At 44.1% G+C, this 26,613-nt stretch overlaps 2 protein-coding genes across 23 annotated transcripts in view; one reads left to right on the top strand and one right to left on the bottom strand.

The window, feature by feature from the left end:
• The window catches only part of KMT2C (lysine methyltransferase 2C), a 197,699-nt gene extending 188,007 nt beyond the window's left edge, over positions 1–9,692 (top strand). For 15 of the 21 annotated variants that reach the window (XM_080610019.1, XM_080610008.1, XM_080610010.1 and 12 more), the window contains 9 exons: positions 150–254; positions 1,910–3,032; positions 3,993–4,129; positions 4,288–4,430; positions 4,695–4,863; positions 6,094–6,210; positions 6,789–6,862; positions 7,245–7,353; positions 7,600–9,692. In XM_080610019.1, coding sequence (XP_080466145.1) covers positions 150–254; positions 1,910–3,032; positions 3,993–4,129; positions 4,288–4,430; positions 4,695–4,863; positions 6,094–6,210; positions 6,789–6,862; positions 7,245–7,353; positions 7,600–7,692 — 2,070 coding nt within the window. In that variant the 3' untranslated portion in view covers positions 7,693–9,692. The remainder of the gene's footprint in view (positions 1–149; positions 255–1,909; positions 3,033–3,992; positions 4,130–4,287; positions 4,431–4,694; positions 4,864–6,093; positions 6,211–6,788; positions 6,863–7,244; positions 7,354–7,599) is intronic. The other 6 variants (XM_080610022.1, XM_080610028.1, XM_080610021.1 and 3 more) reach the window with 3 other exon arrangements.
• Positions 9,693–12,605: 2,913 nt separating this feature from the next.
• GALNT11 (polypeptide N-acetylgalactosaminyltransferase 11) overlaps positions 12,606–26,613 on the bottom strand; it is a gene marked incomplete at its 5' end in the record, with an annotated part of 35,449 nt that continues 21,441 nt past the window's right edge. For both annotated transcript variants that reach the window (XM_080610739.1, XM_080610738.1), the window contains 3 exons: positions 12,606–13,097; positions 14,858–14,995; positions 25,233–25,337. In XM_080610739.1, coding sequence (XP_080466865.1) covers positions 12,966–13,097; positions 14,858–14,995; positions 25,233–25,337 — 375 coding nt within the window. In that variant the 3' untranslated portion in view covers positions 12,606–12,965. The remainder of the gene's footprint in view (positions 13,098–14,857; positions 14,996–25,232; positions 25,338–26,613) is intronic.

A 26,613-nucleotide genomic window follows, 5' to 3' on the forward strand; every position in this document is an offset into this window, starting at 1 on the left:
GTGTTTATATCACAGTATCACTCATTATTTCACAAATGTTCTACAGATAAAGAATTTTAGCCAGATTGGAAGACTTGTTTCATTCCACTTAATATGTGAAGAATGGTATTAAAATGCACTTCTGAGAATCTTCTGTGTTTGATTCCCAGGATTTCCAGGAAGGCTCTGATAAAATGAAGGACATTGTATTCTGTAGCAACAACTGCTTTGTTCTTTATTCAGCAGCTGTGCAAGCAAAAAACTCGGAGAACAAAGTGAGTAGTATCAGATGCTTTCTAGTGAGCAGAAATTACTGCAGCTAGTTTTTGAAGAACAGAAAAGGGGCAAGGGGGAAGTTTGCACTTCATTCTACAGGTTTATAAGTTAATTACTCTATGCTTAGACACTGAGATTCTGAACAAGCAGCATGAAGTAAAATTCATATTCGCATAACTCCCATTGTTACAGAGATATGCAGGGCAGAACAGCAGCCACCTTGTGCTGTCCTTACTGGCTTTGAAGATGCACTCTCAAAAAAGTAAACATTTAAGTTCCCTGGGCATTATGCAAAACCATAGATACATCTTTAAGGGCTGTAATTCTGCAATTTGGTTTGGCTTTTATGGTAAATAAAAATATAACTGTGCAAATAACAACTGAACTGCAGGTTTGCAAAAAATACTTTTATTTGTTAAGTGTAACTGGAAAAATGCAGTCCTGTTCATCACTTTATTTGGCATAGCTGTCATTTTAAATCATTAAGTACCAAAATAGTAGTAAAGAACCTGCTGACTGACAGTGAAGAGGAAAAAGAGGTTCTGATTACTGGACACAGACGTTTTAAGCATTTGTTCAACTGAAAGTGGAGTTAGGCCACGGATTTTTCTCAGGTTGGCTGGAACAGTACGCTGTAGTTCGCTACCTACAGACCCTGCAAGGTTCAAATGTACCTTTTTCTCCCCTCTGAACCAGTGGACAGAACAGGCCTTGTGCTTCAGACATTACCTAGTTAATGCTTTCTCATAGTCCTTATTTACTGTAGAATTTGCTGCCTCACTTCAAATGCATCCTGCTTTTTTTCAGAAGAAATTAAAAATAACCCATACCTGGAGGAGAAGATAAATGTGTGTTACATCCAAATCCTTGTAGTGTTCCATGTAGCTCATCTTCTCTAGTATTTAAGCAGGGTAAATACTGTACAAGTATTTCTGTGTACAAGTGCATCAGCACGTACGTCAGTAAGCTAATTAAATGCCATCTTCAGGCTCTTGATCCTCTCATTTACTCTTTCAGGATTAATCATACAAATCACATTAGGAACTTTTAAATGTAAACTTCCTTTGTTCTTGTTTCCTCTCCTTTTATGTTTTGGTTTGGTTTTTAACAAATCTCTGCAGGTGTTAATTCCTGCTTTCTGTGAGTGAATAGTAAAGTCCTCAAGGTAAATCTAGTCTAGAGCCCTGCAGGAATTTCCTCCTTACTTGTTACCAGGAAAAATACGTGGCATTAATTCCAAATCTTCCCCTTCTACCAAATAACAGGATTCTTACTCCTTAAATTAATTCTGTGACCCATATTTTAAAGTTACTTTGTGTTGTCACAAAACTTTCTAAGAACACCTAAAAACTAACTCTGTTAGCTCCTTTAGGGCAACTGAGTAGTTTTTCATTCATAACCTGAACAAAGGATTATTTGTTCTTCCCCTTATTTATTGAGGGGTACCACATTCTAGGCTGACTGAGAGAACTCTTGTGCTCCATATCCTAGCACAAGCTGTGATAATGTAGGTCGGGGTAATTTCCATCCTTCTCTGTTGCTGCATTAGGATCTTAGGCATTCTTAGTGGACTCTTCCACACTGACCTGACAGTGTTTTAGGCTACATCTAATGGTTTTGAGATTTTTATCTTAACAGTTTTCTGTTGATTCAGCAGGAATCAGTTCCCTCTTTGCCACAGTCACCGATGAAAGAGAGGCCGCCTAAAGCATTCCATCAGTACAGCAACAACATCTCCGCTTTGGATGTCCACTGTCTGCCTCAGCTGCAGGAAAAAGTTTCTCCACCATCATCGCCTCCCATCATGTTCCCCCCTGCGTTTGAAGCAGCCAAGGTAGAGGCAAAACCAGACGAGCTTAAGGTAACAGTGAAACTAAAACCTAGGTTAAAAGCAATACACAGCAGTCTTGATGACTGTCGGCCTCCCAGTAAGAAGTGGAAAGGCATGAAATGGAAAAAGTGGAGCATTCAGATTGTGATTCCTAAAGGATCATTCAAACCTCCTTGTGAAGAAGAAATAGATGAATTTCTTAAAAAACTGGGCACAACCCTTAAACCAGATCCCGTGCCTAAAGACTACAGGAAATGTTGCTTCTGTCACGAGGAAGGTGATGGGTTAACTGATGGACCAGCAAGGCTTCTTAACCTGGATTTAGACCTTTGGGTCCATTTGAACTGTGCTCTTTGGTCTACAGAAGTCTACGAGACACAAGCTGGTGCCTTAATAAATGTGGAACTCGCACTGCGAAGAGGCTTGCAAATGAAATGCATGTTTTGTCACAAAATGGGTGCCACCAGCGGTTGTCACAGGTTAAGGTGCACCAATATTTATCACTTTACCTGTGCCATTAAAGCACAATGCATGTTTTTTAAAGACAAGACCATGCTTTGCCCCATGCACAAACCAAAGGGAACTCATGAGCAAGAACTTAGTTACTTTGCAGTGTTCAGGAGGGTCTATGTTCAGCGAGATGAAGTGCGGCAGATCGCCAGCATCGTTCAGCGAGGAGAGCGTGACCACACTTTCCGTGTGGGAAGCCTCATTTTCCATGCCGTTGGTCAGCTGCTGCCGCAGCAGATGCAGGCCTTCCACTCCTCCAAAGCACTCTTCCCCGTGGGTTACGAGGCCAGCCGGTTGTACTGGAGCATGAGATACGCCAACAGACGCTGTCGCTATCTCTGCTCAATTGAGGAGAAGGACGGGCTCCCATTATTTGTCATCAAGGTTGTGGAGCAAGGCCACGAAGATCTGGTCCTTACTGACACAACACCAAAAGGTAAATATTGTGAGCTAAGATCACCACTTTTGTGAGTTTGCTGTTTGTGGTGTTACTCCTGATGCTTGTGGTATGATAAATGTTACAAATGCGTGTTGCAGGCACAATGTAATGTTTAAAGTGAGTTTCCAGGGCCCGTTTTGAATAGCGTGCTCTGAAGACTCAGGATACCTCTGAAAAAATTGTAAAAGCTGAAAAAACAGACTTGTTACAAGCTCACAGAGGAGACCAAAGACCCAAGTACTTCAAAGTAAATTAGTATTAAATAGTAGGAATGTCAGCATCGGTTTCCTTTCATGGAAAGTGACTTGTTTAAACACAAACTCAATTAGTTAGGAAGCAGTAAGACAATAGTTCATTTGACCACGCTGTTCTCAGGGCAGGTAATGTTGTCTCTGGCCTGGGGAAGAAGACTCTGTTAGATCATAAACATCTGGGCAGGTGGAGAAACACAGCGCATGGCCTGTAGTGCTCTGGTCTTACTTAACCCCTTTGTGCTGTACGTGCCGATATACTCAGCTGCCCTCTGTCCCGTCACACCACTGCTGAGGGAGTTGCCCACCCACAACTGTGAGCTGACAATGATGATCAGCCAACAGAAATAGAATATATAGTTTATTTTCAGGAAATACACGTTGTGCAGGTTTCCTCAGGAGAATCTGCCCATGTCATTCTTGTCAGAGGACTGAAAGTTTCCGTGCTGCAAATACTGAAAGCTTCCTTCCTGAGAAGCAAGTGTGCAGTAGGAGTTCAGTGTTTGTTTGGGATTTGTTCAGGGAAAAAAAAATCAACTCACCAGATGACTGTCTCTTTTAAACACCAGCCTCTGTGTGTAAACAACCGGCAACAAATTGCTTTGTCAGTGTTGGTTTCTGGGTCCCGATATCCTCAGGCATTCAGTTTAAAACCAGTACCATTACTTTATTGATCACTGTAACTCTTTCCCGTATGGTTGTGTAGGTGTGTGGGATAAAATCCTGGAACCCGTTGCTTCTGTTAGAAAAGAATCTGAAATGCTCCAGCTGTTTCCCGGCTATTTGAAGGGTGAAGACCTCTTTGGTTTGACAGTTTCTGCAGTGGCCAGGATTGCTGAATCGGTGAGTCTTCACCATCCCAGTTCTTGCTGGATCACCCCCAGTTGTTGGATATACACGTGAGAAGGGGAACAGGAAGAAGTGTGTGGTAAAGTAACTGATTGGTTACACACAACTAACATACAACTACTTGGATTTTCTTCTTGTCTGTTTTTTTGCAGCTGCCAGGGGTTGAGGCCTGTGAGAACTACACTTTCCGCTATGGCCGAAACCCCTTAATGGAACTTCCTCTTGCTATCAACCCCACGGGCTGCGCCCGTGCCGAGCCTAAAATGAGTACCCATGTCAAGAGGTTTGTGTTAAGGTATTTTGTTTTAATTTCACATAGTACAGCCCAGGGTTTATAGGCTGCTTAGGGTTATTTGTGCTTTCGTCTGCTGCTTACAAACCCTGTCGTCCTTGGCTGTGTATGTGCATGCCCAAATCCGAGGAATTGCTTTGTCGTCTACGCTAGCTGGCTTTAAGTGTCTGTATGTCTAAAAGAATTTTTGATGGGGTTTGTGGCTCTTTTCAGAGATATCTTCAGTTTTTCTTGTATTCTTTCCCATTACATGCCCAACTCCTCCAGGCCTCACACCTTGAACAGCACCAGCACATCAAAGTCCTTTCAGAGCACAGTCACGGGAGAGCTGAACGCGCCTTACAGTAAGCAGTTTGTCCATTCCAAGTCCTCTCAGTACCGCAAAATGAAAACGGAATGGAAGTCCAATGTGTATCTGGCTCGCTCTCGTATTCAGGTCAGTTCTGTTTCAGATGTGTATTAAAATGAAGTATTTTTGATTTATATCTATTTTCTATATATTTTTTTCTCTTTCAATCTATATATAAACATTTATATGAAATATATATTTAATAATGGAAGCTAAATCTGTTAAGAAAATCTTTCAAGTCTTACCCCAAATCAGTGATTTTTTATGTGGCAAATCACTTCCATAGATTTACCTTCAGTAAGGTTTTTTCTGATTATTGAGAACATCTTAAAAATTCATTTGTTTGTTATAAAATCACAGAATGGTTTGGTTTGAAAGGGACCTTAAAGCTCATCCAGTTCCAAACCCTCTTCCACTAGACCAGGTTGCCCAAAGCCCCATCCAGCCTGGCCTTGAACACTGCCAGGGATGGGGCAGCCACAGCTTCTCTGGGCAACCTGTGCCAGGGCCTCACCACCCTCACAGGGAAGAATTTCTTTGTAAGACCTGATCTAAATCTGCCCTCTTTCAGTTTAAAGCCGCACATACCCTTGTAAAAAGCCCCTCTCCAGATACCTTGTCGGCCCGTTTAGGCACTGGAAGCTGCTCTAAGGTCTCCCCAGAGCCTTCTCTTCTCCAGGCTGAAGAAGCCCAGCTCTCTCAGCCTGTCTTCAAGTTCCTTTCAAGTTTTGGGAGGCATATTTCTCGAAAATGTAGTAAAACATAATAAAAACACATACACAATTGGGAGCTTGACATGCTCAGACCAAGCTGAGTAAAGTGGTGCGAGGCCAGCAGGAGTTCAGTGCTTGTTTGCATTCATAATACTAAGAAATCCATTGTTTCCTGTAATTCTGGTGGTGCTTTGCTCCACAGACTGTTTGGCAAAAGCTTTGTAATTAATCTCACTGTGTATGAACAGAGTTGTTGTTTATTTTAGGTTGGATTTAATTATGCTGCTGCGTCCCTATTAGGTCTCTGCTCTAGTAAGGCCCACTTGGTTTTTCAGTGAATTCCTAATCTTTACACAGCCAGGTGCCAGAGGTGCAAAAGAAGGTTCCTCACCTAGACACAAGCCAAGTACGTTGTCTTGCATCCTAACAGTGTAACATGGAGCTGGGTCCTGAGTCTTGGCGGTCACATACACCGTGTATGCTGCTTCACTCCTCCTGGGTAGCTCAGTTTTCATGGGATACTCTGCAGGCACAGTTGTGGGGCAGTGAGGAATGCAGTGTAAATGTCAATAGAGAATTCTAAATCCTGATGTATTTTTTGCAGGGCCTGGGCTTATATGCTGCTAGAGACATTGAAAAGCACACTATGGTCATTGAATATATCGGAACTATTATACGGAATGAGGTAGCAAACAGGAAGGAGAAGCTTTATGAATCTCAGGTATGGCTGGTGCTTGGTCGCTGTTCCTTTCCCCTTTCAAACGTTTGTACAACACAACAAATGCTGTTCTGCTATTTGAATTCAGGTCCTCTCATTTGCTTTCGGCCGTGCTATAAATGCAATAGGCTAGAAATATAACCAGTCTACAGTGTTTCTTATCAGATCAGAGTATTTTAGTGTTAAATAGCTCTCACAGTGCCCTGGGCAGATAGGCAATGTATGTCCCCTGTCCTGGAGGACAGAGAACTTCTTTAAAAGTTGAAAGCAACTTCCTTTGTAACTCTGTGGTATCGTGACAGTACACAGTTGTGAAGCACTTTTAAGATCCCAAGTGAAAGGCAGTACAGAAGCTGCTAGGGAAATGAGATTTATGTGTGCTCCCCTTCCATTCCCTCACATCCCGGTGAGGGGAAGGGCAGTGTGTGGCTCACTGTTTCCTCACGAGCCAGTGGCAGAGTCTGATCCTGAACACAGGGGGACACAGGAGCTGACCCACGCTGCTGCTTCTGTTTAACCACTGGGAATTAAGTGAAAACTTTAATTTTAAATTGAGTGTTTTTCCCCATCCTGTCTTCCAGAACCGTGGCGTGTACATGTTCCGCATTGACAATGACCATGTCATCGACGCGACCCTGACAGGAGGTCCCGCAAGGTGGGTGGCTCTGAGGAGATCTGAGCCTGCCTGGGGGGATGATCTGCGTTCCCAGGACTGGGGCTGGGCATGAGGGACTCACGCTTACGGTTCTCTCAATGGTTTTTATTCTCTGAGCTGGTACATTCAGTCTTTGGACTATTCCACTGGCATCGTTAGCTTTTTGATTTGATTATGGTTCATGGCAGCTTATGAAGAAGGAATTGAGTATTTTCTTTTTAATGCTTCACTTTTCTGACATTTTCTAGGTACAGGATCAAGTAGAGAGTAATATAAGTATATCTGGACAGTCAGTGCACCCTGAAGCTAACTAAGGTTGTCCTGAGGATTAGTTTAGATTTGCCTCAGGAGATGCATTTCCTTCTTCCAACTGTTTGCACAGGTACATCAACCATTCGTGTGCACCGAACTGCGTGGCCGAGGTGGTGACTTTTGAGAGAGGACACAAAATTATCATCAGCTCCAGCAGGAGAATCCAGAAGGGGGAGGAGGTAGGGCAGTCTTGTTAGGTTTTACTCACCTCTTGCTACTTGCATTGCTCTCCAGATACTGTGTGATTTCTACAGGTGGTAGCCCCGCTTGTTCGTGCTGGGGTGGGAGAGTGGTGTTCCCCTCCTTGCCCTTTTCCCTTTCCAATCTTGCCTCAGCAGTATTTTGGCGTTTAAGTCGGAGGTACCACGCAAGCTGGGATAGATCCTGGGCATTCCATAACCGTTCTTCTCTCCATCTGCTTCCAGCTTTGCTATGACTACAAGTTTGATTTTGAAGATGACCAGCACAAGATTCCATGTCACTGTGGAGCTGTAAACTGCCGAAAGTGGATGAACTAGAATGCATTCCTTGCTGTCTTTGAGGGCTGCTTGTCCCTAGGAAGAAGTGATTCACAGTTTGATTTTGTCGATGGAAAATTGTTGCCTTTTTGAAGGGGAAAAGAAAAAAAAAAAACAAAGCAAATCACTTCTGGAAGTACAGCTTTCTACTCGTGTGCTTAACAAGAAAAAGGAGCCCAACCACCCAGCAAGCACCAGAAGCAGCCGGCAAAACGCGAAGCCAACTTTCCAGCCACGGGGAGGTGAGACTGAGTTAACAGAATGGTCCAGCACTTTTGTTTTTGAGCTCACTAAGGAGAAACTGATGAACTTGGGCAAAGAACCGAGGGCTGACCTGCGGGACTGCAGGTGGGCATCTATGAATGTAAGACTGAAATCACCAGCGAAAGGGAGAAGTCCAAAGTGCTGGCCACAGCCTTATTTGATAAAGGGGCAGGCCCTCTGATTAAAGAAAAATTTTAAATAAAAGTAGACACCACTGAACAAGGAATGTACTGAAACGACTTCCTTAGGGATAGAGCTAAGGGAAAAACATAACTTGCACTAAAATACATTTAAATACTTGATTCCATGAGTCAGTTTATTGTAGTTTTTGATTTCTGTAAAATAAGAGAAACCTTTTTGTATTTATTATTGAATAAGTGAATGAAGCTATTTTTAAAAAGAAAGTTAGAAGAAAGCCAAGCTGCTGCTGTTACCTGCAGAACTAACACACCCTGTTACGTTGTTCCTTTGTACACACCTGTAAATAGTTTGAGAAGAAAAAGAAAAAAAAGAAAAAAATACATTATAAAACCTAGTTCTTGACCAAATGCTACCAGACGCTGCGGCAGTTGGGTGCTGATAACACGCCGTCAATAGGGATGTTACAATATGATCTCCCGGAGGCGCGCAACGGGATAACCAAAATCTCCGTTTAAAGCGAGAGGGGTTTTTATGTTTCAAGCAGTCTCAGCTGGGGTCTTAGGAGACCTTTTTTTAAGTCGACCTTCAAGCCTGGTAAGGGCGTGTGTACAGTAAACCCGGGGCTTTTGTAGATGGTTGGGGACTTTAGATTAATTTTATTTGTATTATATTGTTGCATCCCTATTTCTTAAGTCAGGTTTTTTTGTGCTTACAATTTGTGATAACTGTGAATAACTGCTAAAACCACCCAAAAGAGAGGCTGGACGTTGGGTTTTTTTTTTTCCTTCAGCAAAAGTAGTCAAGATCGGGGGGGACTGTTCAGCCTACCTTAAATCATGGGAACGGCTTAGAATCATGTAGTCGGAGCTTAACTCCGATCCGCCGACAGCCTTCTTAAAAGGAAAACGAGGACAAAACCCGCGATGTACCGTGCTTGCAGCTGCAGGACTCTGGCAATAGGGGTTTGGAAACTGTAATTTAAAGATGTGTTTGTATGGATTGGTTTTTGTTTACATTTCTTTCAAAAAAAAAACAAGGAAAAAAAAACACAAAAAAAATGAAACACATTGTTTTGTGTTTGCTTGTAGAAACTTAATCAGCATTTGGAACCAGGTTAGCTTCTTATTTTGTACTTCAGATTCTGGTACTGACACTTCACAGCCTAAATAAATAGAGAAAGAAAAAATGAAGTTCTTTTTTTTGTGTGTGCACAATGAAAGTGGACTGTAAACTGTTGGTATATTCAGTCATACAGTTCTGACCTTGTAATGTATATGGCATGATGTATTTTTATCTTACAGAATAAATCAATTGTATATATTTTTCTCTTGATAAATAGCTGTATGAAATTGTTTCTTGAATATTTTTCTTCTCTTGTACAATATTCCAACATCCTACCAGTATTTGTCCTACAGGTTTTTTCTGTTCTGTATAATAGTATCTAATGTTGGCAAAAAAAAAAACCACACGAAAAAACAACTCCAAAAAAAACCAACAGAATTTTTTGAAGCATACAGAGTGTTATGGGGTTTGGAATTTGTGGAAACAGATTTAGAAGATCAGCATTTACAAATAAAAATATTTTACATCTATAAGGTACGTCCTTCGGGTTTTATTCTGAGTGGTCTCTTCTCCAGCTCTGTCAGGATTCCAGTGCTTTCAGCAGTTGCGGTCCCCCTGTCTGTAGCACAACCCAAATTCTGCTGCCACGTCCTGAGCGTTCCCAGCCGCCATTCCCAGTGCTCGGGTCTTTCCCAGAAAATTGGCCAGAGATGCAGGAAAAAAGAGTAAATGGGGTGTCCTGCTGCTGCTGGTTTGGGCTGGGGTGGAGTTGGTTTTCTTCACCATAGCTCACGCAAGCTGTGGGTTGGATTGGGGCTGGAAACAGCGCTGACAGCTGGTGGGAGCCTACAGGAAAGCTGGAGAGGGACTTTTACAACTGGACAAGGGGAATGGCTTTAAACTGATAGAGGGGACATTTAGATTAGATATTAAGAAGTTCTTCACTGTGAGGGTGGTGGGGCACTGGCACAGGGTGCCCAGAGAAGCTGTGGAACCCCATACGTGGCAGTGTTCAAGGCCGAGTTGGATGCGGTTTTGAGCAACCTGCTCCAGTGGAAGTTGTCCCTGCTCATGGCAGGGGGTTGGAACTGGATGAGCTTTAAGGTCCCTTCCAACCCAAACCATTCAGTGACTCTATGGTAAGTCTTTTCCTTCCATGCTTCCTATTCAGCCCAATTCCCAAGGGTCACCTGTGAGCAGTCACTTAACTATGAGAAGAAAACTGAATTTCCACCTCAGCCCAGGCAGGGCCCAGCTGTGAGCAGGGAACTGACATGGGCCTGGGTGTACACAGAATAGATTTATAACCCTCCCTTGTGCACGTTCTGTATGTGACAACCTGGCTGTGCAGCTGCAGCACTGAACAGATACAGCTGTGGCCAAAACCCACTCACTGCAGAAACTATCATCATCCAAACCACCATCATCACCTCCATCTGCTCCTGGAAACTGGCACCCCAGGGCACAGCAGCAGCAGCTGGGAGGGCTCAGCCCAGCCCCACGGAGTCTGGCTGCAGCATTTGCAGTGCTGCAAACATGGGTAGTGCCAATTTTCAGACAGTAAAGGTGTGTTACATAGACAAGAATGAGGTAGGCTATTTATGTGTTCATCTGCAACTGAGAAGTTCGCTAATTCTATATTTGTGTCTGTTACTGCATGCTTCAAGACCGCATGTACTGAGCCGATTTTGACAGCCTCCAACACACCAGCCTCCAACTTCCCTTACCAGGAGCAAAAGTTCCAGTCAAAAATTCCCCGTGGCAACAGACTCAGGCCATAAACAAAGCCAAAGCTTCTGCTCTTCCTCTTTGAGGAGGTGTTCGGTGGTTGACTTTTCAGCATTTTTAAAAAGACAACATAAAGGCCACGCTAAACAAGGCAGAGCAAGGCTGCTGCCCAGCCAGTCTGACAACCAAAACCCATGTCACAGCCTGCAGAGAGCCTGGCACAGCTGGGAGCAGCCCTCCCAGCACCAGGGGCTGCCTCACACTGACTTGTGGAAGCGGCCAGGGTTATTCAGGTGTTTAGGAAGCTGCAGCCCATTCTTTCACCACCACCAAGGGCTGGAATTGATTCCAGGCAGAGCAGCCACCCCAGGCATAGCCTGAGGAAGCAGGTACTGGTTAAGGACAGGAAGCACAGCCCTGCTCCTGAGCTGTCAGCACACTGTGCCACCTGGTTTTACGCTGTCCTGGAAGTGCTGAACTGGAGGCCACTGTGAGCCAACACCCAGGAAGTCCATTCCAGCTCCACACTGCCCTGCAACAGCAATTTGGGAACTGATCTGAAGACTCTGGGTGCCCCTCCAAGGGCCACCTGACCCAGCCAGGCACAGCACAGGCCCCAGCTGAGGCACAGCTGCTGGAAAGGGCCGGGGTTGTTTAAGAGACTCGTGGTAGGAAAGAACTTGGCTGGTGTCTAACAGAATTATTCCCACTGTAATGTTTTATGTGGAAGAACCTCCACTTCAGCCTACTGTTCTGGTTTGCCATTAAACCCAGCTTACCTGGTTCCTCCCTGCTTTCAGCATCGCTGGACGAGTGCGGTGGCAGGAGGGACGGCTCCTACCTGCTCTCCTCACAGGGTGACAGCCCTGGCAGCAGCAGATGAAGCACCATCTGTCACACGAGAATCTCACCTCTCTGCAGGAAGACGTGGCTCTGTAATCACTCCAACATTACCATTGCTTGCCTCATGCTGCCCAAAACATCAGGAACCCGATGCCGGAGTAGCTGTGCAGCTGGAAAGTGCTTCTGCTGCTAAAGTGAAAGGGTGAGGCTGTTGTGGCGCTGGCAATGGCTGAACACCAGGATGGCTTCTGCGGGAAGGCAGCTCAATCCGGCAGGATAAACCAGGCCAACATCGCTAGGAAAAAATATGCTGGGTAAGAACAGCTCTTCCCTTCTGCAGCAGCTTCCAGGCACTGAAGGAGCATCCGGGGCTGAGGCAGGAAGTCAGGCAAAGGTAAGGAGTGAAATAAATGAACTGGGGAAGGGAAACAGGGAAGCAGAGAGAAAGAAAAACAAAGAGATAAATCATCGTCAAAGCTTCCAAGATGGGAGAGAAGGAGAAGGAGCCAGCTGAGAAGAAATGAGAGTGAAAACATCAGCCTCTTAAATCGGTGCTTTCTGGTCCAAGAGCTACACAGAGTAAGGCCATACAGCTTAATTAAAAAATGATGCTTTATTTTAAATGCAGCTACTGTCATGAGTCATCAAAATAGACTTTGCAATAGTTACTTTGTTTTAAATACGAGGTGACGAATGACAGCTACAGGTTTAAACGACATGAAATGTCCTAAAACTGCAAATTAAAGGAACTAAATTTAAATATTACAAATGACAATTATCAGAAGACAAAAGGGAAGAAAAATATTTTCCTGACAAAGCAAAATAATTTGGCCAGTAAAACCATACTAAAAACGTAAATTAATGAGATACTGCACATGAAATACTCCTTTCTGTCATTGGCATTTAAAAGCTCCACAAAGCTAAAATCTCACCATTTAAATGACATTGCTCTAGTAATTTCTCTTACTGAATAACAGTTCGATAATCCAAGGAACCGCTGATAAATTGCACTTCTACGTGGTGCTCTGCTGCTGCTGCTGCTCCAGCTGCCAGGGACCATCCAGACCTCCTCCTGCACACCGCTCTTCGCAGCAGAGTGTTCCTATGGGGCCGCCGCAGCGGCTGTGCTGGGTGCAGCAGCTCCTCCTCACAAAGCCCTCCAGAATGACTGAGCATCACTGCCGAAGGGGAACCGGGGTCTTGGCTTAACGTTTCCCAATCGCATCCGCGCTGCCTCAGCTCTCAAAATGCCACTGCTGCGGAAGGGACCCATCACAGATGGCCATAGTCACGTACCCTTTGTGGCTAAGTGGATCCACCACCTTCATGCACTGCCCCACGGAGACCTGGTAGAGGCGGTTGTTTTTCTAGAGGAGACAGGCAGACAGGTGGGATTTAGTTATTAAAACTTCTGTTCCACTCATCATTGAACTGAAGCTGAAAGGGACGCTTAGTGGGAGGGAGTGCTCCTTCCTGACAGATGAGCCTTTCTGCAGCCTCCCTGACATACCCCATAACCATCCAGCAGTGCCCACAGGCAGCAACCTCCTGCTCTCTTGCATGGAGGGAGCTGATACCCAAGACAGTCACATGCAGGTCAGCATCAGTATTTATGGACACAAGCAGATGTCCAATGAAGAAGGAGAACATAGCAAGGATATCACAGCACTCCTCCAGAATACCTCTAACTCTGGGTCCTGTGCTGTAACTGGCAGTGCGCAGCTGGCCTTTCTCTGCCAAGGAGTCACACACCACCATGACAGGCATCATCTAACAGCCAGTCTTGTCTGCTAACTCAAGCTGATGCACCCTGAGTAATCTCTTACCAGCAGCAGATTCAGCTCACCACTGCCACCACCATTTGTAGCTGTGGCACTGTTGGGGCAAACATCAGACATCCACAACCCTGGGCTCGTTCAATACCTGCCTCTCTATGTCCAAACCATCCTGGACCGCAACACCCTTCCTTATTTGACTCCACACAGAAACTCGTGCTGCCACTGAGCAGCAAGGTATGAACCCAAGACAGTTTATGCAGAGCTGTCCTGGAAGCACAACAGGCAGCTGTGCTGCAACAGTGCCCTCCTCTTTGCTCAGCCATGTCTGTACTACACTCACAGCTATGCTTAGGGCATGTGGGGAACAACCTCTGAGTCAATACCCAGGAGCCAAATTTCATGCATATGCAGCACCAGCTCTAAATGATTAAACTAGTAAGATGCAATTATAGGGCAGAAGCAACTGCAGTAAACCTCCTCTCTCAATCCTCCGCTCTGCCCTGTGCTTCTTCAAGCACGAAGCAGAAATCGCCACAAGGACCCTCCTTGTCTCCCAGCCCTGCAAACACAACACGACAAAGAGCTGTGGGGTGGATTTTGGTGTCTCTGGCACATCCCTGTGAGCCACGGTGGGTGGCTGTGACAAGCAGAAAAAAAGCTAAATGGAGCTGCAGACACATCCCCAAGTTACAAAGGGGCTGCATGACCCTGAGCTCAGCAGCCTTATTAGGAAACGCGGCCACCACAACCCATGCAGCTTTGGTACAGGCTGCTCAGACTGTGGGCTGGGCCTAGTACAGTACAATTGACTTGGTACATCTGAGGTTTAGTCGTAATTAAACTTGAATCTGCTGTCCTGTTAGTGCTATTGTCATGAAGGGCCTGGAGCACAAGTCTGATGAGGAGCAGCTGAGGGAACTGGGGTGGGTTAGCCTGGAGAAAAGGAGGCTTAGGGGAGACTTTATCGCTCTCTACAGCTGCCTGAAAGGAGGGTGGAGCGAGGAGGTGGATGGTCTCTTCTCACAAGTAACAAGAGATAGGACAAGAACAAACGGCCTCGAGTTGCACCAGGAGAGATTTAGACTTGATATTAGGAAAAATTCCTTCACTGGAAGGGCTGTCAACCACTGGAACAGGCTGCCCAGGGAAGGAGCTGAGTCACCATCCCTGGAGGTAATTTATAAGATGTATAGATGTGGCACTCAGGGACATGGTTTAATGGTGGACTTGTCGGTGCTAGGTTAATGGTTGGACTCAATGATCTAAAAGGTCTTTTCTAATCCGAACGATTTTGTGATTCCATGATCAGTTACAAGCAGTGTGCTCTATGCCAGTCATACTCCACTTACTCCGAATGTCCACTGCTGCGAGCCGCCGGACCCATGGCATTTCATGAGACGAGGTGGATCAGATGAGCGAGTTTCCGAAACGTCCAAGCAAAGGAGATTATTTAAGATCAGCTCATGATCCTCATTGTAAATCCAGACCTGAAAGAGGAAACAGAAATACATTTATGCCAATGTTTCAGGGCAGGTACCTTGCATCTTTTGTTCCGCTACAGAGGAGGTGCTTTAGCATCTGCATGTCAGAGATGTGCCTTGCAATACTCAATACTCACTGCCTCTTTTCCAGCAACTGAAATGCAGCTGCAGTGCTCCATTGCCTTCCCAGCATCACATAGCGTTACCCCATGCATAGGCACTAAAAGGACCAACTGTGCTTCTGCCCTGTAACTACCATTGTTAAACTTCAGCAGCCCCCAAGTGTTCCACTTGTCCAGGCAGCTAAACAGGCTAACGTGACAGGCAAGCAGTCAGCTGGACGGCTCTCAGCTGGCTGCCTAAACCTTGCCTCAGAGCAAGGCATGTCTGGCACAGCTGAAGGCTCAGGAAGCTGGACCATCAGCCTGGTCTAACTGCAGGAGCTGCTGCTCCTCCTCAGTGCCCTCAGCACTGCAAAGACCTGGGCCAAGGTCAGTGAAGTGGAGGACGTGGAGGTCTTGTAACCAACAGAAGATTCTGATCCCTGTGCCAGAAAGCAAAGAAACACAGAACTTCAGTGTGTGCACCTCAGAACACCCTGGATTACACAGAAGAAGGGAAACAGAGAATAAAGCATTCAAAACTGTAACTCTGCAGTGCAGGGAAGACACCAACACCAGCTGGCTAAACACCAAACAACTGAATGCCCAGGGGGAGCCTGCATTCACACAGCACCTGGGTGTCAAGCAAACGCTCTCACTTTGCTGCCATTCCCAGACCCAGCACTAGGATGGTGTGTACCAAGAGCATCCCTGCTCATCTGCCTCACTTGCCAGCATCAACTCCCTTCCCCTGCCTACCTGCCCTGGGAATAAGAGGGCATTGAGCCCCTCATAACTGTACCACAGGTACCCGTACCTACGGGCATGCTCAGTTGTTACTGGTGGAATCTTCTTGCAGCCCTGTTCTGATCTCACACAGCTCAGAGCTACAGTAACCGTGCCCACTCCATGATTTTCAACCCTCCCTAAATCAGCACGAGTTTCACACTGAGAGTGTAGAATATCCAAATTCCAGGCAGAAAAGTGAAGCAAATAAACCAAGTTCTGATTCTTATTAGATTTTATCTGATGAAGCTAAGCCCAGCCTTCTGGAGGGAGCTGTGATTCAGGACATTGCCTCAGCTGGACAGCACAACTGAAAAGCACACAGCTCATTAGGACAGTGACTGTTGTAACACAGGGAAGGCCTCCTCTGAGGAAGTGCAGGTATCACACTAAAATCTGCCCTAACCTCAGGCACTGTTGTGCTTTCTAACATACTTTTTCTGTTTAAACCCTGTCATGAGAGAGAAAGCAAGGCAAGAGTGAAGAGGAGAAGAGAATGGAGAAATAACATTACTTCCCAGAAGTTTTATTATTATTATTAAAAGAAAAATGACAGAGCCAAATCCCCGAACAGATGAAACTGGTAAGCATTGAAGACTGCAGTGACACGGAGCAGACCTTTAACCAAAAGCTCAGGAATGGCAACACAGAACACTGGTTAAATCCAGTGTGATACTTCTGCAGAAAGACTTACACAAGACAGCCAAAATTAATGTCAAAATAATGAAGTCTTTGGTGTAGAAAACAATGCAAAGAGGGGAAAAAAGGCCCAAGTCTGGACACGTCAAGGCTCTAAATTCAGATTAGAGTATCAATATGAAGGTGCAGATATTAACAGATTCAAGCACGAGGAAAGCCAAGCCACCCCATAGGGGTGTTTTGTTATGTAACTGCAAGCTTTTGCATACTCCAAAATTTATTGACTGCTTTGCTGCTGAAGACTGCAAGGATGATGTTGAGCTCATGATGTTGTCATTGCTCGTGGCAGGCTGTAACAGCCCAGTGTATAGGAAGGCAACATCTCCTGGCAGCCAACACACTATCAAAAGTCCATAATGAAAAAGGTGCCTGCCTAGGATTTATACGTCAGTTCTGAGGGATGTCTTATTTTATCCTCCTATGTGTGTTCCACAATAAATGCCATTTTAAAAATGAACTGTATTTAAAACAAAAAGGTAACAGATGAGGTGCAGATATTTTCGTTCTGCATCCCCTTCCTAACACCCAGGAGAGCATCCCTGTCAGATTTTGGTTTCTAAAAACGGAATTATGCCCAGCTCCCACCACACAGAAAACGGACACCTTTAACTGCTGTCCCCCACCGATACATGGTAATGACTGATCTGCTCTACACGTATAAGGAAAATCACTGACTATTTTCACTGGAGTCAAAGAAAAACACTGGGATGCAATTAGAATACACAATGAATTGTTTCTGTTTTCAAATAACCTAAATGGCAGGTGTTACGGAGAAACCTCTCTCCATAATGAAACTGATGAAGTTAAGGTTTAACAAATCACTTAATTTGATGAATGCTGTAGGACTGGTCTCTTTCTAGCAGCTCTCTTCTCCCTGCCTGTCAACAAAGGCAGCAGGATAAAAAGAAATCTTATCCTGTTGGTGGTGGAAAGGTGCCAAATGACCCCTTCAGTATCAGAGTGCAGTGGCCCATTCAGCTGCTGACTGACCCTTCCGAGGTCCTACATGTCCCCAGAGTACATAGAGGTCTTCCCCCAAGCAAAGCATTTCAGATGTGGTAGTGCTCAGATGCCTGCCCAAGTCTCCCACCCATTGGAGTCACTGCCATCACCACTGGTCACAGGGGCACAGAGGTCCTGCTCATGCTTAAGTCACCCAGACCACAGCAGCTGGTTCAACTTTCCCACAGCAGAAATGGGACCCACAGATCTGGGGTAAGCATTCTTATTGCTAGAACAAAGCCAGCGCAGGTATCCTTCCAGTCACCTCAGACAGATGCGTAACATGTGCTAGAGCAGGTTTCATGGCCAAAAATAAACAGGAGATACAAACTCTGTTAGTATAAGCATTTTTTTTATTGCAGGTATAGCTTAGGAAGAACTGGATTTTGAATTCAGGCCCTTCAAAATGTAGTTCAGACTATTCACAGATTGAAGACTGAGGTTTCCTAGGGCTTCTAGTACCTTCAGGATTATCCTTCACCCCAATAGGACACAAACAAATCAATCAGCCTTCACCAGGACTGACTGATGACTCCATCAATCTCATCTACATACAGACAGGCAAGTAGGAACAGTTTCTCCTCATATACAGTTAATGAGGAGTTTCAGTGATGACTACAGCTCAACTCCTCACAAGGACAGCAGTGTGACATTGCTGAAGGCTAGACAGGGGAGATTTTTGCTCTCTCACTAACATTTGGATTTACTAACTGGTTTCAGGTTGCCACTGTTGACAAAGGAGGCATGCTCTTCATTCGCTCCATAAACCTCTATATCCCAGTGATCCTCTGGGATCGTTTTTTATCACAAAGAGATATGGGGCTGTGTTATGGAACTTCTTTTTTTCCTGGTGAATTGTTTTCCCACAGTGAGATTAATAAATACAAACAGGTAACAGCTAGCTGAAGTACTTAAGAGGAAATTTAAGTGAGGAAAGGGTTCAAATGGTGCCTCATCATCCAGAAGGATGGCACATATCATCATTTCCTCTGGAAAAACGGAGGTACCCACAAAAGCATTGAATCCACTGTCAAAACAGACAACTGTGTTAAAACAAAACGCATCACCCAACCAAGGGAAAAACAGTAAATCAAAGACTCTGTAGTAGGTAGAAAAGGGAAACTCACTGTTCCTAGAGAATAAACATTTCAAATTATATGAAATAAAGCAGGAAGCATCAGCCTGCCCTTTGGCTTTCAGAGTGCAGTGGGGTGTAGCAAAAGGCACGGCTGGCCAACTGGCAAAGCTTTGTGGATATACACCCGCATTTGGTCTGCAAATTACATTAGCACTAGAGGAATGCACTGAAAATTCTCAGTAAATACAAGACAGTAACTACTACTGAAACAGCCCTTTGTGTGAGAGAAAGTCCCTGCCATGAACCGTGCTGACAGGAGAAGCATTCCAGTACTTTCATCAGTGACAATCTGTTGCTTGGATTGGCACAACTGCATTGTTCTGTCAGACAGTTTCTAAAAGAGAAAAATTCAGCTTAAGAGCACAAAAAAAGCTGCCTCAGCACTGAGGAAGAGATGTGCCTAGCGATTTGCATCATCCCAACTATTTGTATATACTTCAGCTCTTGTTACTATGGATAATGATGACATCAAAGCACCAAGTGACTTGTGAAAATAATCAGAAACCCCAAAGTTTGGTGGTCTGTAATCATTATTTTAAGCCATTGCTACCCTGAAAACCCGATGTCCTCCTGAAGGTTGTTGCAAAGCAGATACATGCTTCTGTGTCACAGTTTAGCGTGTTGATGGTGTTTCATAATTGTTAGAGGGACCGAAGAATTGTGTTCCTTCAGTAGTTATGGAAAAGCAGCAAGCAGACTTACTTGGATGTCTTCACACTCTCTGTAGCCAGGAGTGTATCAGAAAAGCAAACTAACAGCCATGATCTAGAGGTCTGGAGAGAAAGATCTTACAGAAGAACTGCACGTGTGAGCACATCCTTCCAGACTGAGTCTTGAACAGTCTGTGAAGTATATATTATTACGTTTATGAAGTGCTGAAAGAATGTTAGCAGAGCTTTTCTGGAATTCCCTGTTCAAATCAGTTATCTCTTAAAGGCCCAGAGCACAAATGCCCTTGTTTAGACACTTCAGTACCATCCCCAGCTGGAATGGCAAGTCACATTTTTAAAACTCAGTATATTGCTAAGTAAGAGAAAGGTTAAATTATTCAATGGAAGTAAACACACAGAGGAGAGGTTATAATAACACAGAAACTAAAGTTTAAGGGTCAACCTAGTGTATTTGAAAACAAACACTTGAAAAAACCCACATTATTTAGTGGACTTTAAGAAATGTTTTGGACAAGGCCACAATTCTGGATTTCCGAAGGGCCAACTTTGGCCTCTTCAATCAATTGCTAAGGGAAGTCTCATGGGAAAGGGTACTAGGTGGTAAAGGGGCTCAAGATAGTTGGTCAGCATTCAAGGACCACTTCTTCCAAGCTCAGGATCAGAGCGTCCCAATGGGTAGGAAATCAAGTAAGGGAGCCAGGAGACCAGCATGGTTAAACAAGGAACTGCTGGGCAAACTCATGTGGAAAAAGAGAATCTATGGATTATGGAAGGAGGGGCTGGCCACTTGGGAGGAATATAGGACAGTTGTTAGAGGATGCAGGGAGGCAATTAGGACAGCTAAGGCCTCCTTGGAACTTAATCTTGCTAGTCAGGTTAAGGACAATAGAAAGGGCTTCTTCAAATACATAGCGGATAAAACTAACACAAGAGGCAATATAGGCCCACTGCTGAACGAGGTGGGTGCCCTGGAGACAGAGGATATAAAGAAGGCAGAGGTGCTGAATGCCTTCTTTGCCTCTGTCTTTACTCCTGCAGACTCTCCCCAGGGGCCCCAGATTCCTATAGCCCCAGAAGGAGTCAGGATAAAGGAGGAGTTTGCTTTGGTAGATGAGGATTGGGTTAGGGATCAGTTAAGCAATCTGGACATCTACAAATCGATGGGTCTGGATGGAATACACTCACGGGTGCTGAGGGAGCTGGCGGAGGTCATTGCTAGGCCACTCTCCATCATCTTTGGTAAGTCGTGGGAAACAGGAGAGGTGCCTGAGGATTGGAGGATGGCAAATGTCACGCCAGTCTATAAGAAGGGCAAGAAGGAGGATCCGAGTAATTATAGACCGGTCAGCCTTACCTCCATCCCTGGAAAGGTGATGGAACAACTTATTCTTGACACCATCTCTAGACATATCAAGGATGAGGGGGTCATTAAGAGTAGCCAACATGGTTTTACCAAGGGGAAGTCATGTTTGACCAACCTTATAGCCTTCTATGAGGAAGTAACTAGGTGGATGGATGATGGTAGAGCAGTAGATGTGTTTTTTCTTTATTTCAGTAAGGCATTTGATACTGTCTCCCACAGCATCCTCATAGATAAGCTAAGGAAGTGTGGGCTTGATGATCAGGTAGTGAGGTGGATCAAGAATTGGCTGAAAGGAAGAAGGCAGAGAGTTGTGGTCAATGGGGCAGAATCTAGCTGGAGGTCTGTGTCTAGTGGAGTCCCTCAGGGGTCGGTGCTGGGACCAGTGCTGTTTAATATTTTCATCAACGACCTGGACGAGGGAACTGAATGTACCCTCAGCAAGTTCACTGATGACACTAAGCTGGGAGGAGTGGCTGACACGCCAGAAGGCTGTGCTGCCATCCAGCGAGACCTGGACAGGCTGGAGAGATGGGCAGGGAGAAACTTGATGAAATATAACAAGTGTAGAGTCTTGCATCTGGGGAGGAACAACCCCATGTACCAGTATAGATTGGGGGTTGACCTGCTGGAAAGTAGTGAAGGGGAAAGGGACCTGGGGGTCCTGGTGGATGGGAGGATGACCATAAGCCAACACTGTGCCCCTGTGGCCAAGAAGGCCAATGGCATCCTAGGGTGCATTAGAAAGGGTGTGATCAGTAGGTCGAGAGAGGTCCTCCTTCCCCTCTACTCTGCCTTGGTGAGGCCACATCTGGAATATTGTGTCCAGTTCTGGGCCCCTCAGTTCAAGAAGGACAGGGACCTGCTGGAGAGAGTCCAGCGCAGAGCCACAAAGATGATTAAGGGAGTGGAGCATCTCCCTTATGAGGAGAGGCTGAGGGAGCTGGGTCTCTTTAGCTTGGAGGAGACTGAGGGGTGACCTCTTCAATGTTTACAAATATGTAAAGGGTGAGTGTCAGGATGATGGAGCTAGGCTCTTCTCAGTGATGTCCAGTGACAGGACAAGGGGTAATGGGTGTAAACTGGAGCATAAGAGGTTCCATGTGAACATCAGGAAAAACTTCTTTACTGTGAGACTGACAGCACTGGAACAGGTTGCCCAGGGGGGTTGTGGAGTCTCCTATGTTGGAGATATTCAAGGCCCGGCTGGACAAGTTCCTGTGTGATGTACTCTAGGTTACCCTGCTCTTGCAGGGGGGTTGGACTAGATGATCTTTTGAGGTCCCTTCCAACCCTCGGGATTCTGTGATTCTCCTTCTTGAGTTACGTTAGACGTCTCTGCACTGACCTTCGTTCTATAAGATCCTCTCACCTCCTCTACTTGTGTTATTTCTAACTACAAAATCTTCATCACCTATTCCTAAATGTGTTCAAACACCAGTATTAGCCCCAGATTATTTTTCACAAAAAAATGTCCTGGTTTTCATTCTAATTTAAGGATGCTCATTTAAAAAGTATTTTCCAGATGCATCACCTTTGTGAGAACCATTTCCCTAATTGCTAATTCCCTAATTCCTACAGCAAAAAGACAAACTGAATGTCACTGTCATGTCAAGTCCTAGAAAAGAGGATAGTTTGATGTGCTTGGGTAATTTTTAACTTTACTTAACGATGATCATCTAAGTCAACTTCAACTGAAAGCGTTACCCATAATGGTGATGCAACACAGTTATATAACAGCTGTTACTTCTTTTAAATCAAGAAGTGAGAATTTGAAATCTCTTAGCAGCCATGAGGGCTACAGAAAACATAGCAAACATTAACTAAAGGCAAAAGAGATCTGCTTGTGAGGCCAATCTCATGACTTCAGTGAGCCTGGTTTCCTCACACACCCACCTCTCAGCATCAGCTCTCACATGCATGAATCATCTATATTGCACAAAGACTTATTTTCCAGTTAAGAGATTATGCAGAAGACTATTTTCCAACCAAAAGAACTGCAATCAATGAGTTTTAAGGCAGCCCCATTTTGTCTTCCCAGTTCTTTGCATTTTTCCCAGGTAGACTGCACCTTGCTCCTTCAGTATGTATTTTTCAAGGGAGGGTGTTACCTATTCCAGAGCAAAACCAGTTTGGAAAGAGATAAGCAGTGATAACTTACTCCTGTACCTCAGAGAAATTCACTGTCATCAAATGAAATCAGGCCCAAGTGACATTAAATTATTTTCACAGAAACCAGCCACAGGATGCCAAAAGCTTACAGGAGGTCAAAATACAACCACACACCCCTGAAAAGGCAAAATTCTACGGAAATGCCATCTTTGGCTCAGCAAAAAACATTAAACAGTCACAAAAATACTGCTCACAAAGTACAGATTGTCATCTTCCAGAGTAACTCTCCACACTGTGTATTAAGCAACACACACTTAAATTGATGCCAGTGGCCATAAGCGAATGGGATAGCTATGTACTTGCATTTCACCAGACCCAACACAAGCTTTCTTATTAGGACAAAGGCATAAAACAGACGGTTCTAGAGCAAAAATCAGCTGAAAATGCCAATGAGCGTAGTATTACCACAAACAACAGATAAAAGCCTTCAATACTCACAAAGTTTCTTGTAATTTTTATAAGCTGAAGCTGTTAAATAAGTGTTGTCTTTTTCTACATTGTTCCCATGTAACTATAAGCATGACTGTTCAAGAGGATATGAAAGCAAGCTGGCTGAATGCACTCTTGGGATTTATTAGGAGAACAAAGTAAGTCTAGTGGCAGAAAACCATAGTGTTGGATAACATACTTGGTTGGAAAACAAAACTGCTGTGAAAGAAAATAGTACAGCCAGGTTTTTTTATGAGAACTAATTGCTTTATTTACCACTAATAAACCAGAGTCATGCGTAAAGAAGCCAAAGATCAACAATCAGAGCACTAACTTGTCTTTCCCAATACCAAAAGGCTAACTGAAGTTTCTATTTCCAGGAGGAAAAAAACAGAAACAAGTTTTGATAAGGAAAAACAACAGACTTTCTCCTCTAGCCATGTGCAGTTCACTATTAAAATATGGCAGGAAGGAGGAGGGAAACAGTAACTGTGAGGACCCATCTGTTCTTACTATGGACATCATCCATAGGCAGTCATTTTTGCTCTCTCACTCACAGACTGAATGGCTCAGAAAGCAGCACAACACCTTTGGCACTGCAAATGTACAGTCACTGGTGCCAAATCAGTTACCATTACATTTACACAGTCTGTACATTTACAAGACTTGCTTTCTTTCTTACAGCTAAAGGAAGAGATGGAAAACTTTCATTCCCATTCCAACTTCAATTCATCCACCTTTAACACAAGGACCTATAATTTGGTCATAACAATGATTACTCAGTATTCCAGAGGCAAAGCGCAGGGATGTATTGCTTCGTCCTGCTTCAGTGACGACTGGAGACTATGTTTAGTGCCAATCACACTTACCCAGACACTGGCTAACACCCCTCATTGCCATCTCCTTCTGTCACATTCAGCTGGTGAGGCCACAGATAGGAGACAGAAAGTCCATGAGTTGATAAAGCACACAGCTTCTTGTCTGGGACTATCATAAAGCATCCTGATTCTACTGCTGCACTTTCCATACCCTGAAAACTACTGCCCATTTCATAAAGTATCTAATTAGTCTAGCACAACCCAGCTTTGGTAAAGCTATGCTGTATTACATCCCACGCTCCATTTGTTTTGTGTCTTTGATTACTTTTCTCTTTAGATGTGATATAGTTTTTAAACCTGGGTCCCATAGACTCCTAAATCATAACATTCTCAATATAGTTCTTAGCTAGGTAAAAGTCTTTATGGCTTTAGATGAAGATCTCTCTACCCTGGAGACTGTTTATCCAACTCCTGAACTTCTGTTGCCTGAAAGAATACAGGTGGAATACCAAAGGCTTTATGTAGTAGCACAAAAACTCTCATTAGAATTGTTACATCCATTCCCAATTAATCCCCAGAGCAGCAATTCGCCAGAAGCCAAAGAATTTTCTAAATTCCTTAGATTTCCTTCTATTTAATGATGATAACAAACCATTCATTCACCTTAAACTACAGCCACTCCAGCAGGAGAGGACTGCATACAAAGAACAGCAAGCCAGGAAAAGGCTGCCTTGAATCCTAGTATGAGGAACTGACTGAAGGAGTTCATACAAATTCTGAAGTGTTAATCAGTGGATTATGATCCTGTCAGAAGCCACTTAAGGACAGTCTCAGCCACATACTGAGATTCATGCTATAAAGAGATTATAATATCCAACACTCAGCCTTAGTAGGGTACAGAGCAGTAAGCTCCACAGTCTCTTCAGCCAGCCTTGCTGTTTGAATGATACTCTGACATTAGCCTGCTTGCTGATAAGATGTTGCACTAAGGCATTTTGTCAACAGGAAAACGTATCAGCAATTTTTTAAGATGTGATCACTATTCAGTACAATTAGGAATCTCATACCTGGTTTTGATCATTGTAGTCACATTCCCGAACCACTACTAGGCCTCCTTTCTGACTTGGGTGGCCCTGCGCAACCAGGCATTTGTTGGTTTGAAGGTGATACAGCTATGAAAAGAAAACAGTTTGATGGATGCAGTGAACAAATAATGTCGCATACCAAAAGGAACATATGGTAATGCTTTGGAAGCCCTAGAACTTAGTGTGCTCAGAAAAATCCTCACCGAAAACCAAAACCAACTCACAATTACATCAAGATTTCTCTCTACGGTACAAGCGCTCAGCACATGCTGGCCACACTCTTGACAGATTTTTCTCCTCTTCACTCTCCATGAAAGCCACAGGTACCAAATACTCATTAGCTGCGGAGTATCAACTGTACTGTATAAGCTACATTTTACTACGGTTCAGTTTAAATAGAAGTCTTCTCCTAAGGCCTCTCTTCATGAAACAGTACCATCTCTTTGAGAAAGGAGAAGGAATTACTTAAATGCAAATTACAAAGTGCATGGAGTTGCATTTGACAGTTAGTGGGTGTGCGCATGTGTGGGAGATGGCAGAGCCCCAGATCTGGCATCCACATTAAAAATAATTAATTCCAATATGGAACTGAATATAAAGGGAAAAAATGATTTGCTGTGCTGAACTCAAGACCAGGCTGATTAATTAGCTAGCTGCATTTTATTATGAAAATATACGTAGCTGTCTTGGCATTTCAACTGATTCTACTGATTTCTAGAAACCAAAAGACACTTCCAGTAATGAAAAGAAAGAACTGCTCCACCACATGCTGATATATAAATTTGAGAGTACAAATACTGAACAATATTCTTCACTAAACCCCATTTCTGGAAATAGCTGTCCCAAGGCACATCAGCCACCTCCTCAAGTGCACCATGTTTCTTCTATTCCATACACACATCTGAAACAAATTATACAAAAGCTTCTAAGTGACATTTCCTCACACCCCAGAGACATCTAGGACAGATCTCATTTTCATCATTCCTCACTCAACAGAAGGCTTCCAAACCATAAAGCTACATGAGCTTTATATGATTTTTGTCCTTGTTTTTATTGGCCATAATGATCAGCATTTGATAACACTGCTAAAATCTGTCACAGTTTTTGATCATTACAGTTCTTCACAGCTGTCAAACCAGCGCTTATCTCTGGCCCAATTAGTTTTTGAAAATAAGCTGAGACTTGGAGTGATTCATCCCAAATCCTAAAGAGTCTGGCATGCAATGATGATATTGGCTGATCGTTCCGTTCCTTGTAGGCATCTGGAAATAGTTTATACAATCATCAGAACCAAAGCTGACTCTTATACAATGCTGGGTATAATTCTTGAAACCCAGACAACCAAGCCAAGGAACACCATTTT

Source organism: Psittacula echo (genome assembly GCF_963264785.1).
Source record: "Psittacula echo genome assembly, chromosome: 2".
Taxonomy (NCBI): domain Eukaryota; kingdom Metazoa; phylum Chordata; class Aves; order Psittaciformes; family Psittacidae; genus Psittacula; species Psittacula echo.